Below are 22,499 nucleotides of genomic sequence, written 5' to 3'. Positions count from 1 at the left end.
CACCTTGAAATGTGCCCTGTTCTAGTGTTTAGGAAAGTAAGGACTATAGAAGTTGAGAAAGGGCGGTGACCACAATATTTTGACTAAATATAATGGTTTGTTGTAGGTCACTCAGTGCCATTTGGCATTATCATTGATGCATCATGCAAGGTGGGCTACCAAATATTAAATAAGGCTCTAACAAATTCTAGAACATTTTGTCCATGAGTCGGTGTATCATAAAGTGACCCCTTCACAAAGGTTCTTGTAGGTTTCTGAATTAAACAGGGCCCAAGATATGAGCTACCAGCCCAACGTAGAACTCCAGTATATATAACAGGTCAGTGCCATTAATAGATTGGCATGGTGATGGGAGTAGCTTAATGAATTTTAAACATAATTTCACATCTAGGCTATCACAATGGATTCCACACATCAGTATAGAACATGCGCCAGATGAGTAAGTACTTTAATCCAGGCAGTATGTTACATATTAGTAAATTGAGGTCCCTGCACACATTGATGGTTTCTTATTTTGTTTACAGATACTTGAGCTGTATTTCTATGCCATTATGGGAAAGCAGTAAATGTTGTCACAATTTGTGTATGTCCTGAGAAAGGTTCCTAAGAAACCGAGCGACTTGAATCTATTCTTGCAGAGGACCAAAACAGGTGTCGACATACGATATAATTTGTGTTAATTTGAACACTGTCAGAATTTGTTATCCAATCACATGTGCTATTGTGGCTAGTTTGTGAAGTATATCACAGCAATGAACCTTTGCACAAGTATGGCGTATTTCAACATCCTACTGCATTGTTTTTAATTTTTTTATAACACTCATGATGGTTAATAGTTTAAGTGTACAGGAGACTTTTTCGATTTTTGACATTGAAGCATCAGTTTCTTCAATAGTCTGTAGACAGAGGGCAATGATAGCGATAGATTAAGGTTTCATCACAGTTATTGCACAACGTGTTTGATTAGTTAATCCTTTACCATATCTGAGTCATGACATTTTGTGATGTTTTATGGGCCTGTGGAGTGAAGACTAAAATACCAAGTACCTCGTTTTTCTTTCAGTGTGTTGTGTCCAGTCATGCATGTGAAGGAAGGAGATGTGTCCTACATTGGCTGGGAATGGAGTGATGATGTGAGTGATGCAGTGTCAAATACCGAGAGAGTGGCCTAGGTGAGTGTTCAGTTACCTGGGATTTGGCTGGTGAAGAATGGTCTGGTGAGTCTTCTCCTGTATGTATCCTGAAACTAGAACCTGTAATTTTAAGAGGAATAAAGCCATTTTGAAGAAATACCTGAGATCCCGGCATGATTATTACTGCCTGAAAAGAACAATTGTGTAGGATTTGTTCAAATATGTTTTCTGACCCATTTTGTATGGCTGGTTTTTCCAGGTATGCCAACAGTAGCCTGATGAAATACATGGAGAAACACAAAGTCAAGCCCGACAGCAAAGTGTTTCTATTGGTAGGTAGGCTCTGATATCATTTCATTATTTATGGATCTTACTATTTACAAGTTCACCATGACATTCATCTGTCAAAACCCTTAAGATATATATGCCCCTTGTTCATGATGAAATCCTAACAATTCTTTGATGGTAGTCAAAGGAGGTAGTTGGGTTCCTTTTGGCGCAATTAGATGGGTCACTGTATACTGTAAATGCACTGCCCTGAAACAAACTTCTTCTCTAACATGTGCATTATTCCCTTTATAGCGATGTATTAGATTATGGAATGAACATTTCTGCTCAGGGTTGCCTCAAGACGTGGCATTGTTGCACTATAGTGTGCAGCTGCGAAGGCTTGAATAGAATCACCCTCAAATGTATGCTGTGTGAGTGGTGGACCAATCTGTATGAAGGGGCCATTCACTAAACCCTGTGGGTGCAGGAGTGCACCGCACATCCTAAGTTTCCAACACACAAATCTGTTTCTCAACATGGATTGCGGCACAGCCAGTGCATCCCTCTACATGCAGTCACAAGGGACCTGCAGCCAGCACCTCCATGCATATCTATGTTCCAGCTGGGCTCAGTTCTGAGTCAGTAATCGGACTTGGAGGGAAAGGCCCCTTTAATATTTACAGCAGTGGCAATATAAAAAATAAATAGAAACAGTCATGCAGAAATCCTCTTTAATGAGAGTACTCGCTTGTTTCTCGTTTTTGGTACTGTGCATTACCAAAGTGAACAGGAGCTTTGCACTGCACCAACCTGTTGGCACCAAAGATTTTCTGCTACGAATCCAACTTTTTATTTCAATTACTTGCCGACTCAAGAAATAGCTGGGACAACCCCAATGTAAGCACAGCATGGCTCCTTTCTGTTGAAATGTGGTATTTAGCGTGTAATGCAAATTTAGGTGGCAGACCCAGTGCTCAAAATTGCAAAGATCAGAAATAATATGCATTAGTATTGTTGCCATCAGGGGCTTATTTCTGCTACTACATTTCTCCTGTCTGTATAACTCCCTGCTGATACATTACGGTACATGTCAGTGTTTGGATAACACACGGGTGAGACCATGGTATGAGGTGCTTGCTCAAAGTTATAATGCAAGGCTAATTGTATGTTCAGGAATCCGTTTGTGTAAGCGGATACACTTTGGAAGCAAGTGTGTGGGCAAACAAGGTACGTACTCTTGATCTCCATTTCTCAGTTGATGACACCCAGCTCTGTCATTCCACCCGAGATCATCTTTGGGGAGGTGCTGACAACTTGCACCATCTCCCCTTATCAGGGGATCTCCCAATATTTTCCCTACCTCATTTGAGCCAAATGTGGATTTTGGTGGGATTCTATCACCACTGAGGTAGGGCAATTGGTGAAAAATGTTTTCTTTCAACTCCATTGGTTGATGCTTCACCTCTCCTTTATAGCTTAGTAAGATTGTATTCATTATTTATTGGACATTTGTATTGCGCCTATACACACGTGTTTCCAGGCGCCACAAGCGAAACGGGGAGCATACGAAAAAAACAAGAGTAATGGCCTTACTAGGCCTTGTGACATTCTCACCGTGCAAGTGCAGTGACAAAAAAAGCACAGGAGAGGGTGGAAGGAGTGGGCAGGGCTAGGATGGGAGAAGTGCAGGGGGTGGGGGGTGGGGGCCCAGGGGGCAGAGCAAGTGCTGAGGGAAGTCACGGAGGGCAAGTGCCTGTGGAAAAAGGAGAATGGGAAAACGTGCGATGGACACAGTGGACCAGATTCAGACTAGTCCGCGAACGGTGCCCGAGGGCAAATGCTGGTTAGACATGCAGGGGGAGACAGGTCGAGAAGGGCCCCTGTAAGACACAAAAGGGCCCAGGAACCAGTTGCAGCGGCAGGGGAACATTTGCACAGGAGTGGGAGAGGAAAGGAGGAGGAGAAAAGGAAGGTCTTGAGAAGTTTCCGGAACTTAAGGAGGTCCGGCTCAAGTCTGAGAGGGATAGGGAGGCCATTCCAGAGGGAGGCTCCTGTCGAAGAAGGAGATCTACCTCCCACTGTCTGCTTGGAGAAACATATGACCTGCACGGAGTTGGAGCTAGAGGACAGAGAACTCTAGCAGGGAGGTATTTAGGGAGCAAAAGCTGGATGGAGAGAGATTTTAGGGCTGGGGGGATGCGGTCCCTGAGCTTAAGGCCCAGGATAAGTCCTGCAGCCCTATTCTGGATTAGTTGAAGAGGGCAAAGGGAGGAAAGAGGCAGATTGAGGAAGAGGCTGTTGCAGTAGTCCAGCCTAGAGAGAACCAGAGCTCTGGTGACATTGAGCTTCTGGTGGAAGGTGAGGAAAGGGAGAATTAATCTGGAATGCAGTTGTTCTTCTTGGCAAGATCAATGATGTGTGGAGAGAAGGAGAGAGAAGAGTCTAAGATGAGCCCACGGTTTTTAGCCTCACAAGATGGGCAGGGGAGCCAAGCAGAGTGGGAGGGAAACAGGGAGCAGGTGTACCAATGAGAAGGATCTGGCATTGAGGCAGAGACTTTTAGCAGCGCACCATGCCTGAATAGCAGATTGTGCTTTGAGGTTGGGACTTTTACTAGCTCAAAACTGGATTATTGCAACAGTCTCTCTGCCAAACTTCTGTCTCACATTTACTTGGCCCAAATGGCCACTGCAAATCTCTTCCATTGGGCCTTTCCCTCAGTTAGCTTCAGATTTAAAATCAACCTGAAAATCTTCCTGTTATTTATGGCTGCGCTCTTTCATGTCTCTTTACTAAAATATTGTGAATTACTCCCCCATAAAAATCTTCTGATTGTCCGATCAAGAAATCCTGGCTGTTCTCTTATTCAAGAGACAGCCTCTTGCCATTCACTGGACCAGTGATATCCCGGCCTTCAACAGAAGTTTGGAACATCGCCTCCTTGCTGATGTTTGTCTTTACCAATTTGTAGAGCACTCATAACATAATACGATTGCTTCTGGGTGCTTAGTCTCCCTACACCTCTTTGGGCGGCTATATTTCATTTTGGTACAGGATGCCCAGCGTCTCAAGACAGGTTATTCTGAAAGAGTGCATTTTACAAATGTAATCATTCTCTCACTTATTTATATAATTCTTCATACTTAGTGTTCATTTGAATGTGAAATGCCACATAAAGGTTTGATGCACAGTTCCCCCCAAATTCTCGGGATTCTCAGAGATACTCACTGTTATGAGCAGAATGCTCCCCAGAGCTGGGTCTAACCCTCAGTCCCAATGGCCTAATTTGAAAACCTAATTGTTTTAGACTCTTGGCCTCATTACAAGCCTGCCGGTCCAAAAACAACGGTGGCGGTAAACCCGCCGCCACTGCTGTTCGTGGACCGGCAGATTATGAGTTCTGCAGGCGGGTGGCGTCACTCCCGCCAGGTCTGACCTGGTCTGACCTGGCGGGAGTAACGCCACCCACCTGCAGACGGAAATGGAAACACCGGCTCCGTCATGGACGGAACCAGTGTTTCCATTGTCCCCATCCCCATGGAGTCCTATGGTACTCCATGGGAATGGAGATTAACGGAATTACCGGGTCAGGAATTACCGGGTCAGGAATTACCGGGTCACCGGGGTTGTAATGCCCCAGTGATTCCGGCAATCACAAAGGCGGTAATTCACTACGAGTCCGGCGGCAGACTACTGGTTTTTCCGGCACGGCTACCACCGCACTCGTAATGAGGCCCTCTGTCTCACCTTGTCCCCGTATCTTACTTTTTCTTCCTGATCAGTGGTCTTCATCCAGGATGACATTGGGAGAGCAGTATTTTCATCCGGACAGCCATACCACTCCTGTTGAAGCTGGTGTCGGTGCATTTCCTCGCCACAGGAACTCTGTGAGCCAGTTGCATGGCATATCACAGCCTGCATTTTCTAGAGTGCTTGTGCAGGTCCTGGATGCTTTTCTGCCCCAAGTGGGCCCGCACATTGCCCTCCGAACCATCCAGGCACAAGTAAACACTACCAAAGCCCGCTTCCTTTTTGACATTTTTTTCCATTTTAATTTCATTTAGTTCATTACAAACTTTTGAAATGAGAAAACAAAAGAGAAAAAAATATATATATATTGAAGAAAAGAAAAGCATCAAAGTTTTTACATCTTTCTTATTTTAAATGTCACTTTCCCAAATTCTTTTCAAGTTCTTCCAGAAAAAAGGTTAATGCAAACGTCACTTGTTTATTTCCTCCTTCATTCAGTAGGCTCCAGACATCCTCCATATTTTGACAGGTCCTCAATTCACCCACTTTGCCAAAGGAGGGTAATCTCAAGGCCTCAAATTTTGAACAATATAAAAACCAGATGTTTTAATGATTCGCTGGAAGTTCTGCAGAAAAGACATTGATCACCGTCTTTTCATCATAAATGTTCTTCTCTTGAGCTTAGAGGGAAATTTCTCCAAGTAATTTGGTTGTTTATGACATTCTCTGGCTTCCAAGGGAGCGTGTTTCATGCATCTATGGGACATTCTTTGCTCAGCTGTTTCGTACCAATCTTGATCCCATAGTTTCCGTTTGATTTTGTTAGGATTCTGAATTAGCATTTCAACATCAGCTGCCAGGGAGTTTAGCGTTTCATCACAGGCTTCTTTCCATTGCTCAAAAATTGAATTTTTTCCTTGGTGACATTCCGGGTCAAGTATTTGGAACTGCAGTAAGTTATCGGCGCCCATGATCTTCCGATACAAAATCAGGGTATTCCACTGAATTCTCGCATTTATTGAGATCACACCGAGTTCATATCTAAGGCAAGCAGTCGCGCTCTTTTTGGCAGTTGGAGAATCTTTGACCAAAAGGTGTTCTTGCACCAAGGCCAGATTTTATATATCCAGCACAGCATGGTTTCAGCTCCGAAAATAAGTGATGGAATCACTTTAGCTCGATAGAATTCCATTACAGGCTTTAAGCTAAATTTGCCATATTTTCGGTTAATGACTGCACCTTGGGCCGCCAAAATTCTGCACTTCCGCTTTATTCTTTGTAACACCGGTCCGTCGGTTATATTTGAGTTTATGGTTACACCCAGATATTGCACCTAGATATTGCACCTACTTAACACGCTTAAGAGTCGTTCCCAATGGACCACTTGAATTCCTTAGAGTTTTTCTTCTGGTTATTTAAGCTCAGGTTTTGCAGGATCAATATCTCCATTTTGCTTGGATTAATTACAAGTCCATTTTTTTCGGTGTATATTTTAAGTGCACTTAGTTTTTGCTGTAAACCGATAGGTGTTAGGTCCAACAGAACCATATCGTCTGCATAAACCATGTGCCCTAGTTCTCTCCTGTTTATCTTGGGGGGGAAAGATCGAGTTTCTGATAGAGCATTGTCTACATCTGAGATTAGCAGGTTGAATAGGGTCGCACCCAGGGAGCATCCTTGTTTTACACCCCTTGTAGTCAAAATCGGGGTGGAGAGCAAACCAGCTTGGTTCAATCTGATCCTAATTGATGTATCTGAATGTAGGTCATAGATTGCTGTCATAAGATTGTTTGGGCAGTCGTAGAGCGCCAACTTTTGACATAGGATTTGCCGATCTACACTGTCGAAAGCATATGCTAAATCGACGAAAGCTACGTAGATCTTAATGTTCTTCTTAATAGCTTCCATCTTTAAGATATTTAGCATCAACAGGTTTAGGGAGCAACCCACTCCCTTTACAAACCCCGTTTGTCTTGTGTCATATGTCTTCATTTCTATTATCCATCATACCAATTGATTTAGAATCTGTGAAGAAAATATCTTACCAACTACATCGAGCCATGCTATTGGTCTAAATTTCCTGGCAGTGCTCGAGCTCCTTTTTTAAATACAGGAACAATAATGCTCTTCTTCCAGGAGTCAGGCACTCTCTTGTTTTTTTGAATATTCAGGAAGAAAATATAGCAGAATTTAGCCCATACTTCTGGATTTTGTTTAAGGAGATAATTAGTTAGCCCGTCAGGTCCGGGAGCTCTAGAAAAACTATGATCTCTTATGTTCTTTAGGATATCTTCTTGCAGGATTTTCAAGTCCCATTCCTTTGTTACATCAGATTGTTTATAATCACATTCAGTTTGTTTTGAAAACAACTTAGTAAAATGGATAATCCATTGAGATTCTGACACTAAACTCGACAAAAGCGCTCTTTGTGGAGTCTCAACATTATTTATGACTGCCCAAAACTTGCTTAAATTCCTGTTTGTCATTAACTTTAGCATCTCCTCAGCATCATCTTGTAACATATTATGTTTGTGCCTTTAACCAACTTTTGTATCGTTTTTACTTTCGTTAAATTCAATCAACCAATCTATTTTTCCCTCCTTCTTTAACAGTCATTTATGTTTTCGCAAGTCACGTTTTATTGGACTGTTTTTTGGTCATACTTGTGCAGATGGGTAAAGCTAGGCTTTTTAGATCCACGAACGTTCTCAGTATATTGTTCAAGTATTGACGTGTATTCCTCAACATCACTTAAGCCGTCTAACCGGGCCCTTTCTAGTAAATTTGTCATTTTCGAGATTTTTGTTTCATTCACCCAGATTCTGTCTTCCTGGTTCGACAGTAATAGGAATTTGCCAATGATCTTCTTCATTGCAATGATATCCATTTATCGTTGCAATTACCAGGTTATGGTCGCTTTGTTTCATCTTGATAATGTTTAGAGCTGTTGTATGTCCAGTGATTGATTCTGAGACGTAGAATGAAGAGAGGTCATATTTAAATCGCCACATAATATTATCTGGGCTCCTTTCTCTTCACTTTCCGTAGAATCAATTAGATTACATATCTGTAACGCTCACCTGATTCCCGTAGAGGCGCCGGTCTTGACTGGGCGTATACCGTATCTTCAAAGGTGATGTGTAACACACGGCTGGCTCTTTGGGCTGGACCTCTGGGCTGGACCTCTGTGCATCGAAGGGTAAGATGTCTTAGGTAAGTGAACGCTGTGCTCTCCATCTGCCTCGGGGCAGGGTGCTGTAACCAGTTTCTTCACTGGATAAGGGGAGCAGGCCTCTTGACTTCAGAGGACTGCTGTCCGTCGTTTACTGCACGAACGGTAAGTTTCGAGTAATTCTAATGTCTTTAAAGTCTTTAGTAATGATGTCTCTTGTTTTGCAGGGTTCCGGCGATGGCGGATGACGGGCTGAAGTAAGTTGAAGATGGAGCCCGTGTGATGAATACAAGCGCCTGGAAGCACGTAAGTAAGCGCTTGTTGCCTGCTTCACGATGCGCTCTAACTGTCTTTTTATTTTGCAGGTACAAGTTCGGAGCGGCTGCAGGGTGCCGGAATACCCACTGGGTTAGATGTGGAAAGGAGTAATGGCACGTGAGTATTAAAGTTCCCCAATGTCTTTAAACGCACCTTGTTTTGTCTTTCAGATGCGGGATGCAGCGCCGAAGGCCTCCGGAGCGTGCAAAGAGTTGGTAAGCTTTTGTCTTTCAGATGCCGGAATGCAGTGTGAAGACCTCCGGAGCGCACGAAGAGTAGGTAAGCCTTTGTCTTTCAGATGCCGGAATGCAGCGCGAGGCGTTGGTGACAGCCGATGGACCAGGTAAGTGAAGAGCTGTCACTGAAGACCGTAATGCTAACATGTTCTTTCTTGTCTTTATAGGTAATGCTGAAGACTGGATTCAGGATGGTAAGCCTTTTTCCTTAGGCCCAGGATCAGATGCAGAAGACACGATGAGCGTTCTGCTGCAGAGGATGCAGAATAACGAAAAAAAGCAAGATTCATCCATCGGGTGTGGTTTAAATAGCCTCCTGTAGTGCTTAGGTGTCTCCTTCCACGGCCACGCCTAGGAAAGAAAAGAGTTCCTGCTTTCCAGAAGAGTTCCAGTGTTCTGAATCTAGGGAGTGGCTCCTGCCCCACCCAACAGGAAAAGTAGTTCCAAACAGAAGAGGATCAGAGGCTCAACTGGCAGGCAAGTAAGCAGCATGGTCTGCTGCAGGTAAGTCCACCCAAGCATTATGAGCCCGGCGCTTCCAGCGCTGGGACTGGGCATATTTATGAGCCTGGTGCCACTGGCGCCAGGACTGGGTCCAAAAGGTCCCAATTGGGACTGGTTGGCACTCGGAACCTGGGTTATGGATCTGCTTCCAAGGGAGTTGGGAAAACCCTGACCTTTTGGAAGCAGAGATCATGACAATATCTGATCTAAAAAAGTCTGATCGTCTGACGCACTATGCTGCCAGTATACATTTATGATGAAGATCTTTTTTCCCCGACAGGCGTCATCTTTTCCTATTTCAATTAACGATGTTTGGATATATGGAGAGGGTTTTTTGGAGGAGATCAGATGCATATTCATTCCACTTTTAACTAATGTTAACAAACCAGCTTTTGGTCTTCCTTTATTTTGTTTTATTGCTGGGTTAAAAGCTATTTCGTGGTTTATTGCAGATGGCCTTACAGTTACCCAAGTTTCTTGTAAGCAAACTATATCAAGTTGTGCAAGTTCAATTGGAGCAGTATTATAAATATGGGAAAACCCTTGAGTGTTCCAGGATCCAATCTTTAAACCCTGTTATGTCTGACCCTTCTGGCATTATCTTGTTGGATTGCCATTTAAGGCTCCTGCAAGCCAGGACCAAGTTTCGATATCTTTTGGTATTAACATCATTTTAGCATTCAAAGCTTTTATTCAGATTGTTCCCTTTTGCCACAAAGGTGATCTTAATCTCTTCAGGTACTGACATTCACAAGGACATACCTCTGGGAATATATGTCGTTTTTCTCACGGTTCGTATATACCTTCTCTGATAGAACTCGTCTATCGGAGGTTTCAACTTTCATGGATGTTTCGAGATGTTCTTCATTGCTTTTAAAAAAAACATTTGTCGCTCGTCCATGGGGCATTTTAGGTTGATATTTATGTTCATCAAACCACTCCGAAAGATCAAATCCTAGAGAATTTAAGTCTGAGCTATTATTTAACAGCAAGTCTCGTACAATTCTAGAGTGAATATGTAATTTCACCAAGTCCATTGTATTCTCATTAACAAATTCAACTGTCTTGATGTCGTCTGAGGCAATGGATCGCAGGTATATGTTTAAACAGTTGCAAAACATTTCTACGATTTAGGATCAGCACATCCTTTCCTCTTAAAACCCTTTCCAACATTAGACAGTAATTTGATTTGGGTTTTTGTTTTAGGGGAGGTTGTTGTATCTTTTGCGTCCGGACATGTTTGTAATTCAATTTCCCTTTTGTCAGAGCATAAGACATCATCCTCTAACGTATCCATAATTGCGTGTGGATTCCGAAGACGGAATCAGTCTGTCTTTAATCATTTTGGATCCTCTGTCCTCTGTCCTTGTGCCTACATATGGTCCAATTAGCAAACATGCTTCACCTCTCTAAAAAAAGCATATCTACTGCACAGGTGCAGCCCATTGAATAGGCATCGTTTTCCACTCCATCTGTGCGGACTAGAACACCACCCAGTCAGACACCCCCCACATACACTACAACGAGACACACAGCTCCAATTTACAACAATCACCTCACTGCAGCCATTAGCCAGTGAGGGGATTCATACGAGAATTTCCATTTTTCTCGTGAGTCCTAGGTACGATTTGACATGTGTTTTACATTTTTTACACTTTCTATTTTGTTGCACCAACATGGCAGTCTGTGCGCAGACTTACCTGTTGTTGCATACTCCGTTAACTGGGACCTGCTCAACCCTACACGGAAGGGTTCTTTTTCGGCACAGTGCTTCGATGGCATACAGCCGCCATACAGTTTTCCCTCCTCCCCCTCTTCCTTCGTGACGCCCAGGTGGCTCCACCCGTACTACAACAACCGCCTACCTATGACGCCAACCTATCGGCACACGCGGAGCTACTCCGGCCCCATTACGGGCCTCTCTATCTACGGCAACCCTTTTTTTGCTTCCGCATTCTTTGGAACACCGACGCTCTGCAGCATTCAGCTCCGGGAGCTTTCACTAGAGGTCTTCTATACCTCCAGGTATGTGGCCCCTCCGTTGCCCGCGCACACATATTTCTTTGATTTATTGTTTCACTTGTGTGCAGCAGCATTTCCTACAAACACAGAGAGACATGACTCACTAACGGCACCCTCATACTTCTCTCCGCCCCAGATGCACCGCGCCTAGATGAAAAGGGACTCCTTTCATTCTGGACCGACCTCCACATAGGAGACTGGGTTTTTCTCCATGACCTCACAGTCCCACCTACTACGAGACGTGTTCCTCTGAGAGGCAAAACAGCCATGCGCCTCACCGAATTACAAACCGCTTCAACCAATTTTTTAAAAAAAATAAACATGTCCTTTTCATACAAGCTAATCACTTACCACAGTGTCTTTAGATCTACACGCACAGTGTATATGGGGGGGTCTAAACGTGTACGACTGCACACGCAGCTTCGTACACCCGATTGTATTTTTACATTACCTACACGTGGAACCTTCCACCATATGCAAGTGGTTAATTGAACATGATTTCAATACCTTCTCACCACTTTCTTTCCTTTTCCTTTTTCCTTCTTGAATCACAGGGTCCTGTTACCCACTGCCCTGACGAAGGCGGATCTTTCTCTCTGAAAAATTGAACTTATATGTTTACACCGCCGAAACGCATTGTTATAAGAGGTGATTGAAGGTCTTTTACAGACCGCATCGCAAGTTTGGACCATGAACTACAACGGGTCCAACAACTGAAGGAACTTTCTTTGGTTTCTTCCTGGCTCCCCCTTCTGCGTTGGCAGAACCGGACCCAGATGAGAATCACTTTGTCCCTGGGACACTAAGAAGGATTTACTTCCTTCCTTCATCTTAAACCAGTTTCCTGAACCAATAACAGTGTCTGGGTTATAAGACAGCTTTTTTCATTAATTGAGAGGCGAATAGACTTAGCATGTATATACCACAGGCTATGTGTGTCTTTTTCACATAACGGTCAACTTGAGCCAGTATTCTCACTGTGTTTTGTGTTAACTATGTTCAAGTATTTTTTGTAATTATGCTCTTTTCAAATAATGGCTTTTTTACCCATTTTTATTTGTGCTAATTGTATACACTTTATATACATGATCAAGAATATGCATATGTTTGTGAAGATGTCATTATAATTTAATGTGCCCCTATGAGCTGGGCCTCATTTGTTGTTTTCCCTCTTTTACTTTTTCCTGTTGATTGTTAGATTGTCATATTGAACACCTTTACATTATTTGGTGTCCAAAATGATATGTTACTTGTTTCACACTTGGGGCTGATATGGTGTTTTCTTTTCATGGTGATTGAATGTATAGATGATCTCTTTGAAAACAGATTGGACTAGGAAACTTTGTCTGAATAATTTAACCTAAGTGACCAATCCTCTGCGTAACAGCGCCTTCTTGTTTGGATATAACTTGTGCGTATATCAGCCACACTTACGCTTGGGTGGACTGGCCGTTTTCGCATTTCAGTGCGAGCTAACCGCTCACTTAGAGTTAAGTAAACAGGGGCAGCTGTCACTTCATCAGCAGAACTTTTGGTTGAGTTATTTACCACAGGTGAGGGCTTAACTAATTCACATATTCACGTAGACCGGACGCCTAAGTCCCCAGGAAGACTACATTTATATTCTCAACTACGGGAGGTGGAACAAAACTAACACAAGGATTTCCCACTTTGTCAGGCAACAGTTGATTTTCTACAACCTCTTCATGTTCGTGTTCATGGGCAGAGAGATTTGCAAGTAGGTCAATTATTGCTGCTTCCGCTGCCTCTTTATCTTCAATTTCGATTATTTCCTCAGAGTTTAATTCAATAGAGTTATCATTTTTATTTTTAGGACCCAACTCAGACTGTGCTTTAATTTTAGTATTACAAGCAGATTCTTTGTCCATTTTTGACTGCAACAGAGCATTAAGGGTTTTCACATTCCTCAAGAGTTTACACGAGCCTCATGTCTGGGGATTTTTCCGTCTCTGGATATTTTTTGATTCTTTTTTGCTGTTTCATGCAGATTTTTCTTTCGGCTACGTCTGTCGCAGCATTAGCCCCCAGACTAACTTTATCAAAAATTGAGAAGTTTTTTATTTTTTTCTGTTGCATTTGTTGAGATATTCTCCAACTGAGCCTTCGCTTCCTCAGGCAAAAAATGCAATCCATCGGCTTGTGCGGAGGTTGACGGCAGGCTTTCGAAGTTAAGATCGGGAGATGCCTGTTGATTAAGAATAGCATCGCCCGCACTTGTCCTCCTTTGGACTTTGCATTTGTTGCCCTGTTGCTCAACGTCCAATGATTCTCCTATAGTTATGTCCTTTTGTATTTCATCGTCTATTGTAACCATATTTTCGGTGGAGTCCAGGTCAGCCAGTGGATTACATCGTTGATGTGTATCTGCAATCTCAATTTCAACACTGCTTTGTGTTTTTTTGTTTGCCATATTTTCATCAAGATCTCCTGCTCTGTTCGAATGTTTGGAGGCCATTACTTGATAGTTCATCATTGATACTGTTTCTCGTGCCACCTCATCCAATAGACGTTTATCGTCTGCAGTAGTTTTTAGTTGTTCCTTTATTATTTCCATGAAGGTTTCATGTGACTTAACATCGTTTTTAATTTGGCACTTTAGCCCTTTCATTTCGTTTTCGCAATTTATCATTTTAGTGTTGAGTAGGGCCAGCAACGTATTTTGATCGCGTCCCGTTTCATTAAGCTGCTCGTAGAGTTTGATCAAGGGAGCCACTGTTATTGTCAAGGCCGAAGTTAAATTTTGGCGTAGTTCATTAATAATTTGTTCGACCAAGTTGAAGCACTGGCGTCTGCTTTCATGATTTTCATCATTAGAATAGAGTAATTGGCTAGTTTGATTCTTTCGTGGTTTCAAATTTGCTCTTGTCCTGTCGTTGTACTCACATGAAGAGTCAGTTTCGGAGACGCTCGTTTCTGAACTGGTATAATCGCCTTGATTTGGCACAGTTTTTGAAATATAGAGCATCCCTTTATTTCGTATGGAATTTCACTGGGTGCATAATCGTTTTTGAGAGCAGGGAATCCTACCATTAGAGCTGTTCTCTATTCTCCTTCGTTTGAGTTGTTGGTATGGATTCCTTTGGCTCAAGCAATCGCCGGTTGCCACTGATGCAAGAAGGTTTATCATAATGCCAGCATCGGGGGAGTTAATTGGAGATATCAGATTGGAATCTGTTTCTAGTGACATTTGCGAGGTGTTCTTTTTTTGCCAGGTCGAGGAGATTGACTGATTGATGGATCTCAAGTCTTCTATCAGTTTGTCTACTATGACAATAGAGTCTCTCCTCCTGGGCAAGGTTTCAGTAGATGTGATCATGTCAGGACCTGGCGTTGTAATTAAAACATTTACTAGTACTTTTGGTCTAAGCATTTCCTCAAAGACATCTGGTCTCACTTTTTCGAATACATCCGCATAAGTAGATGCAACGTCCAGATCTAAATTTGTCACATGAGCCTCTGTTTTTGACGTGCTTTTGTGAAGTGCCGAAATTTCATCAATGTCGCCTTCATCATCTCAGAGCACATTCTCTTTGTTCGGCTGATTAGCTACAGCTCGCTGTGCGAGGAGTGCCAATGAGCATATTGCTCTTTTATTGGCGATACAACCACGTAGTGCACCAGAAGTTGAATTACAATCCGAGGCAATTTCGGAAGCGTTTTCATAGGCATGGTCAGGAGGGCTATCTGTTCGTGGTAGATTCCCGTTAGATCTAGTATCGTTCCAAACCTCCAACAAATTAACATTTTCCCCAAGAAAGCAACTTTCATGGCTGGTCGGGGGATTATAAACATTTTGGAACAGATAGTTAGACCGCATAGTCTCAAGCCCTCCACCGGCCCTTTCACTTACTTGGGGCTAACGTTTTTTTTCTTGATAATGTGCCTACGCTGCAGCGTTCTCTGATTTACAACGCTGCGGTGTAGGAAGATTCAGCGGGGTCGTCGCGAGTAGATGCAGGTCAGCCTTTCATGGAATTCCGCTCACAGCCATTACTGCTGACGGCGCACTCAGCAAACACAGCAAACGCTCTGCTCACTCCTGTCTGCAAGCACGGCAACACGTGAAATTCAGGAAACAAGTTTCTAGTGAACAGCAAACACTATGCTCACTCCGCTTCCATGCAATTGCGGGCATGCCCAATGTGTTGGCAGCATTGGACTGCACACATGTCAAGCTCGTGGCCCCCCACGCCACAGAGGAGGTGTACAGGAACCGTAAGCAGTACCACTCACTCAATGTCCAGGTGACCTGTGATGCCAACTTCATCACTCACTGCGGTTCCCGCTTCCCAGGATCAACCCACGACTCCATGGTCCAGCGGAACAGCATCCTGCTGGCATACATGGAGCATTATGGGGGACAAAGAACATGGATATTAGGTAGGTAAATGTACAACCACACGCACACATTGCTGCATGGGTCACAGGTCGGGGAGGGGACTTGGCACCAATGCATATCCCGCAGCCATCCTGCAAATGCAGGACCATCAACGGGATGCCCGATTGAGTGCCCATGGCTCACATGAACAACTCGAGACATGAGTGGTACCATTAACAGGCCATTCCATTTTGAGCTCGTATGGAAATGTACATGCAGTGCACTACAGGTTCCAGAATGCAACACTGCCATTTCACCAATTCAAGCGTACCTGTACACCGTCCCACCTAAGCCCATGCAACACATGCTCTGGTGAGACATGATGCATGTATGCAAATACCATGACTGTCTAGAATCTAAAGTCACAGGCAACACCACGTCATGCACCATCACTCTCACACATCAAATGTCAAGTGAATGCCAATGTTCCCCATGTACTGCACAGTTTCCACTGGCGCAGACACATGTCGCTCAGGTAGGACTGCAATGTGAATAACACAGGGGTGGTATCCCAGTGGCAATGGAAGGGTGAGGGCCAACACGTCCACGCTGTGCCATGAATGGCTTCAGAGTGTCCAAAGTGGGGATTGGCGTTCCAGGCCCTCGGTGCATGTGAGCCGTCACTTGTCGTACATGCAAGTCAATTAATGCCCAGTCCACATTGCGGGTGCCATGCACAGTGTAAAGCCGCAGCTGTGACAGCGGCACAGCAACCTCTAACCCAGACAATGTGGATTGTGAGAAACCAGAAGGTGTCTCACCCACTAAACCCCAACGATCTGTCATCAGGTGGCCAGGACACGGCCGTTGCTTTTGGATCCAGTTTCTGGGATGGACCAGTGCGGGAGGATCACCTGAGTGAGAGGTCTTCGGGGAGTAGTAGTGGGGCATTGGATGGTGAGATGTGGTATCCCCTTCCTTATAACACATTTACCCCATCCTACCAGGATATTTAGGAACTCAACCCCCTCACCCCCCTTTACAACACAAACACTTTCTCACGGACAGCCTGCTATGAGAGAAAACAGACTAACACCCGAGCAGTATACCTGACGTGTCCCAATACAATGGTCAGGCGAGGTCAGGCAATTACTGAACATCGCACACACCTGACTTCCATTACACTTAACCACATGGATAAAAGGCAGCGCACGAGAGCACACTCTGAGCGAGGCAAAGCACATGAGGAAACAGCAGTTCCAAGATGGCAGTTTAACGAGAGAAGAAAGACGGCAAAACAGAAGGGAGTCCCAACTCTGGAAGTTCCTTTGACTCTTTTGACAAGGAACCATTATTTTCATGAAACCTCGAGAATAAAAAGCATAAGACCAGGAAACAAGGCTGAAGAATCCTGCAGTGTATGTCGGCTGTACTCTGGACCCTCGCGCCTCAATAATCAAGGCGCGAAGAACCGTCAGCTGCCGTGCTACTGTCCTTGGTTCCAAGAACAAAGCAGCGTCAGTGAAATCAACACAGCCGGTGAGTTGGCGAGACCAATAAAAGACCGGTCTGTGTTGAGGCCAACGCTGCAGGCAGCAACATTGTATGGCGAGCGCTGGAACGAACATTGTGAAAATGTGTGTGGTAAAGTTGAACTACTGATGAGTGATTGAACTTTTAAAGCAAGGTACACTACCCTTGACGGAGTTGTCCGGCACCGCATGGGTGCTCAGTCGAAAGTCTCTGTAAGGTATCCAGCTGAGAATTGGCAAATCAAAAATGAGAAAGAGGGCATATAAAAAAGAGCGAGTAATTGTGAATCAAAGTGGTCCTGCAACGGGTTGAGCAAAATCCTTTGCACAGTCGAAAGTCTTTGATTTTTTAACCAAAGAAAGCTTGGCAAAGTAGACAAAGTTGGTCCGAGCCGGCAGAGGGAGATCAATTGAAAGCTTTGTGTCAATGTGGGTCTGAGCCTGGCGGAGGAGGACCCAGGGTGAAGCGGAAATCCCCTGAGAGTTTGTACATGTGAAATCCTAAAGGAACTTTGGTGTTTGTCGTATTGAATCAGGCCCTCTGAAATAAGAGACTTTGAATGGCAAAGAGACTTTTGCACACAAGGCCATGATGTGGACGTTTTAAACTGCATCCTTGTGCTAGAGAAGCCAGAGATTATGCTAAGCTCGAGTGTGCCACCTTGCCCCAAGCTGAAAACGTGGGGAAGAGAAGCCAATGGCTTGAATATCCTGACATATCATCTCTTGAACACTTTTCTTTTGCATAACATTGTTTCCCACACTATTTGTATTTAGAAGTAAGGATTGGCAATGGGTTGATTAGTATTGGCCCTTTTTATTTTGACAGACTCGACTAGGACTGCGTTATTTTTATTTGATGGACGTAGTTTGCTCCCATCTTTAGATTTAGGATTAGATGGGCGTTTTTGCAAACCCAATTGAAGTTCAATAAACACGCTTCAACTGTGGTCACCTCTGTCTGTCTTACTGTTTGAAACCATGCCTTCCTTACAGGACACACAGGGATTTGGGTGAATTACACTAGGGCCAGTCAGTGGTCAGTCCTGTCCTACCCGCAGCAACCCATCCTAGCTACCCAAACCCTGCACAGACAGCATGTCCTGCAGTGGCTGTCACAGGGTGCAGCAGAGTGTCTGATGCTCCGCCAGTCCGCAGTACCAGATGCATGAATTTGATCACACACACACACACAGTCATTGTGAAAGCCCTGTCCAGCCAAATGCTTTTCATGCCTCGCCTTGTGTCCTACCTCTTTCAGTTGATTCTGGATATCCACTACTTCCGTGGTTGATGACCCCCTCTGAGCGATCCCCAGATGCAGGAGGAGGTGCCCTACAAACGTGCACATGTGCAAATCCAGACAACTATTGACAGACCTTTGGGCTATTAAAGGCACGTTTCTGATGTCTACACTGGTTTGTGGGTGCACTCCTGTACAGGCCAGAGAAGGTGTGGGGAAGAAAGTCATGGGCGGTACAATGTTGTACAATATATGCGTCAGATGCAACATACCCTTGCCCCCGGCTATGGACATGCCACCACCAGAAGATGAAGGTGAAAAAGGTGGGGAGGCACCTCCAGCCATGCACCGGCATGTGCGCAGGGATGACCAGGATGGGAGTGTGGCTCATCAGGAAATCATTGACATCTTCTTTTGACTCCCCATCCACTGTGCACAACCCATGCCCCTCACTGCATGTGACACGCACAACCAATGAGTCTGACCACACCAATAAGGAATGTCCAGTCTTTCATGTACATGCTTAAAGGGATAGTCCAGTAAAAAAATGTATTTTAAAAATAGATAGGCAACATTAAAAAAATAATACTAGCACTTTTTTAAAAAAAACTTCCTATGTAAAATTTTGAGCTATTCAAGCTCAAAATTCGCAAAAGCAAGCACATGGGCGCATCCATTTTGTGAAATGGATGCCCGCCTGTGCTGGCTTTTGCTTTTGCGGCATTAATGAAGGAAAAGCCAGCCAGCTGTAGTAAACAAAAGCTACCGCTGGGTGGCTTTTCCTTCATTGGTGCTGTACGTGGAGGACGGGGACCGGAGACCAGAGCAGGAAAGCTGCAGCTGAATCTCGGTAAGTGCTATTTATTTTTAAAAAATAAATAAATAAGCACTAGCTGCGGGTTTTTTTCTAAGTTTTCTGGGCTGGAGGAGCCCAGAAATAGCACATTTCTATGATCGGTAAACACTTGGACCGTAAGAGCAGTACCCAGTAAATGATGTCTCCAAGTCTTAAACGCATCTCTTACCGCCAACAGCTCCTTTTCCGTGATTGTGTAGCTTTTCTCATATGAAGACATTTTCTGGAATGGTAAGCAACTGGATGCAGACCACTACCTTCAGAACATTCTTGAGACAATATAGTACCTAGAGCAATATCCGAATCATCTGCTTCCACCACAAAAGGAAGAGCAGAATTGGGATGCTGTAATACGGGGGCTGTAGTAAAAGCGGTTTTCAGGGTACTGAATGCTTGACTGGCTTCTTCGTTCCACCTAAAGGTTTTTTTACTACTCGTAAGGGTAGTAGGAGGTGCAACTATAGCAGAGAAGTCCTTGATGAACCTTCTATAAAAGTTCGAAAAGCCCAGAAAGGATTGGAGGGATTTCAAAGAGGTAGGCATGGGCCAATCCAAAACTGCTTTAAGCCTGGACTCACTCATATGGACTAGAAAACACATTTTTCCAATTTAGCAAACAGATTCTTATCTCCTAGCCTTTGTAACACTTTGGTAACATGAAGCACATGAGTCTCATATGAAGGGGAATGAATCAAGATATCATCTAAATAAACCACAATGAACTGATCCATCATATCATGGAAAACATTGTTTATGAAATATTGAAATGTGGCCGGTGTATTACATAGTCCGAATGGCATTACAAGATATTCATACAAACCATATTTGGTTTTAAATGCTGTTTTCCACTCGTCACTGCTACGTATTCGGACCAGATTAAAAGCACCCCTGAGATCTAATTTGGTAAATACCACAGATGATCCCAATTGGTCTAACAAAACTGAAATGAGAGGTAGCGGATATTGATTCCGAACAGTAACAGCATTGAGAGCCCTATAATCAATACAGAGACGTAGGTTCCCTTCTTTCTTATGGTACAAAGAATAATGGGGAGGCTGCAGGAGAACGTGATGGACGAATGAACCCCAACTCCAGAGCCTTATCAATGTATTCCTTTAGAATAACATCTTCCTTTTGTGTAAGAGAATACACTCTTCCCGTAGGAATCTTAGCTCCCGGAACAAGATCGATAGGGCAATCGTAGGGACGGTGAGGTGGTAATGCCTCCCCTCCAACTTTATCAAAGACATCTTGATATGCCAAGTATTCCGTAGGTAGAACTCCAGAGATTACTGCCTCAATGGTAGGAGCAGTGTCCAATAATGGACGACAGGGATTCTTAAATGGAAACTCAGTGCTCCAACAATTCTTCTCACAATACTCGGAAAAAAATTTGATACTGCCTGCGTGCCAATCTATGATCGGATTGTGCACCCCAAGCCATGGGATACTGATTATGAGCTTGAACTGTGGAGCTGAAATGAGATCAAAGGTTATTCGTTCCCTATGACCATGTGGAGTCTCCATAGTTAGCTCGGCTGTCTGTTCCATCACCAAACCAGATAACAATGAGTTGCCATCAACAGCATTGACGACCACAGGTTCATTTTTAGAAATGACGGACAAAGCCAACTCCTTAGCATACTGGGTATCAATATAGTTTCCAGTAGCACCCAAATCCAATACCGCTTTAACAGCAGTAGGACTACCTGCTGGCCCAATAAATGGTACCGGAATAGTGAAAGGTAACATAATCTGTGAGTCCATAGTGTTAGAATAGCCCAGCAAGTGGACTCTTCTCATAGCCGAGCTTTCAAGTTTCCCTGTCTCTTTGTAGGTTTTTTCGGACATAACTTTAATAAATGTTCTGAAGACCCGCAATAGAAGCATAAATTCTTCTTCTTTCTGTGTTCTCTTTCTTCTGGAGACAGATAGCCCCGAGTGGCGGCCCCTATCTGCATGGGTTCAGGGGTGTTTAAATCCTGAACTGGAACTACTGGAGTGGCAGGGAAAAATCCACATTTTTCATCCTTCCATGCGGCTTTTGAGCATCTATTTGTAAGACCAAATCCAGTAATTCTGGAAAGGTACCTGGAACAACAGGTATCATAGCAAGAGCATCTTTTAAAGACTCAGATAATCCTTTATAGAATACTGAGGCTTTCTTATCATCTGGCCATTCGGTTTCAGAAACCAATTGATTAAATGCTAGAAGTGTGAGGTTACCTTGTTGTAAACTCAACAACCAGAGAGGAGAGTGGGCGCCACTGATTAGAAGGACTCCATGCCCAATTTACCCGTGCTACCCCTGTCATCATTTGACCTACTGGGTATGGTGCTGACTACAAACTTGGACTTGCTACAGTCTGCTACCTGATCCTGACTCAGTAAGACTGTCCTGCGCCATTAACTTTACTTGCTTGCAGCCGCATTATATGCATTATACTTCTGTGTATTACGTGCACACCTAACTAAGCTACCGCCTGCCTATTGAGCATAACTGTGTAAATCTCCTCCTGTGAGCATCGACCCGTACGCTGCACCAGCTTGTACAACTGCCTTATCTCTCTCCGTGCGTACTGTTTGCTGCCCCACCATCGCAAACATGCGCGGCTACGTCACGTATACGGTCGCTCTCATGTGCAATCTGTCCTCCCTGTCTCCCTAAATCTTTGCCTCCCGCCCTCACCCTCCATGCTGACCTTTGCTGTAATGCTGTCGGACTTCCAATTACAACGCACCATTTCTAACCCGCTGTATGCACACCTAATGATCGTGCCTCTGCCCACATTCGTTATGTTGTCTCTGTTGCACTGTTTCTGATTGGCCATTATAATATACTGGTGGTCTCCTGCTGCATGCACGCCGGATGTTCACGCCCGATATTCACTCTAAATTGTACTTGCATGCCTCCTCCCCAACGCTGTGCCCAGGCCACCCGCTGCTTTACAAGCATATCTGGTCATCTTAAAGGTTGTCCCACCTCACGCCTGCGAATCGCATGATACATTGCAGCTTGATTTGTGCCTCATGTATGTTGCATTGCTCTTCGCCTGATATGCCCACATTTGTTGCTAGCCACAGTGTATTTGCATTGCCCAACTTGATGCGCCACACAATTGAT

The 22,499-nt window shown here is 44.1% G+C and overlaps 1 protein-coding gene across 6 annotated transcripts in view; it reads left to right on the top strand.

The window, feature by feature from the left end:
- Positions 1–22,499, top strand: part of CDK19 (cyclin dependent kinase 19) — a 1,825,462-nt gene that overhangs the window by 1,438,604 nt on the left and 364,359 nt on the right. For all 6 annotated transcript variants that reach the window (XM_069607768.1, XM_069607765.1, XM_069607766.1 and 3 more), the window contains one exon: positions 1,393–1,465. In XM_069607768.1, the coding sequence (XP_069463869.1) occupies positions 1,393–1,465 (73 nt within the window). The remainder of the gene's footprint in view (positions 1–1,392; positions 1,466–22,499) is intronic.

The sequence above is a fragment of the Ambystoma mexicanum genome, chromosome 4q (genome assembly GCF_040938575.1).
Source record: "Ambystoma mexicanum isolate Mex_15411 chromosome 4q, UKY_AmexF1_1, whole genome shotgun sequence".
Lineage (NCBI taxonomy): Eukaryota > Metazoa > Chordata > Amphibia > Caudata > Ambystomatidae > Ambystoma > Ambystoma mexicanum.
The sequence above is the reverse complement of the archived record's forward strand: the minus strand, read 5'-3'. Positions and strand labels throughout refer to the sequence as shown.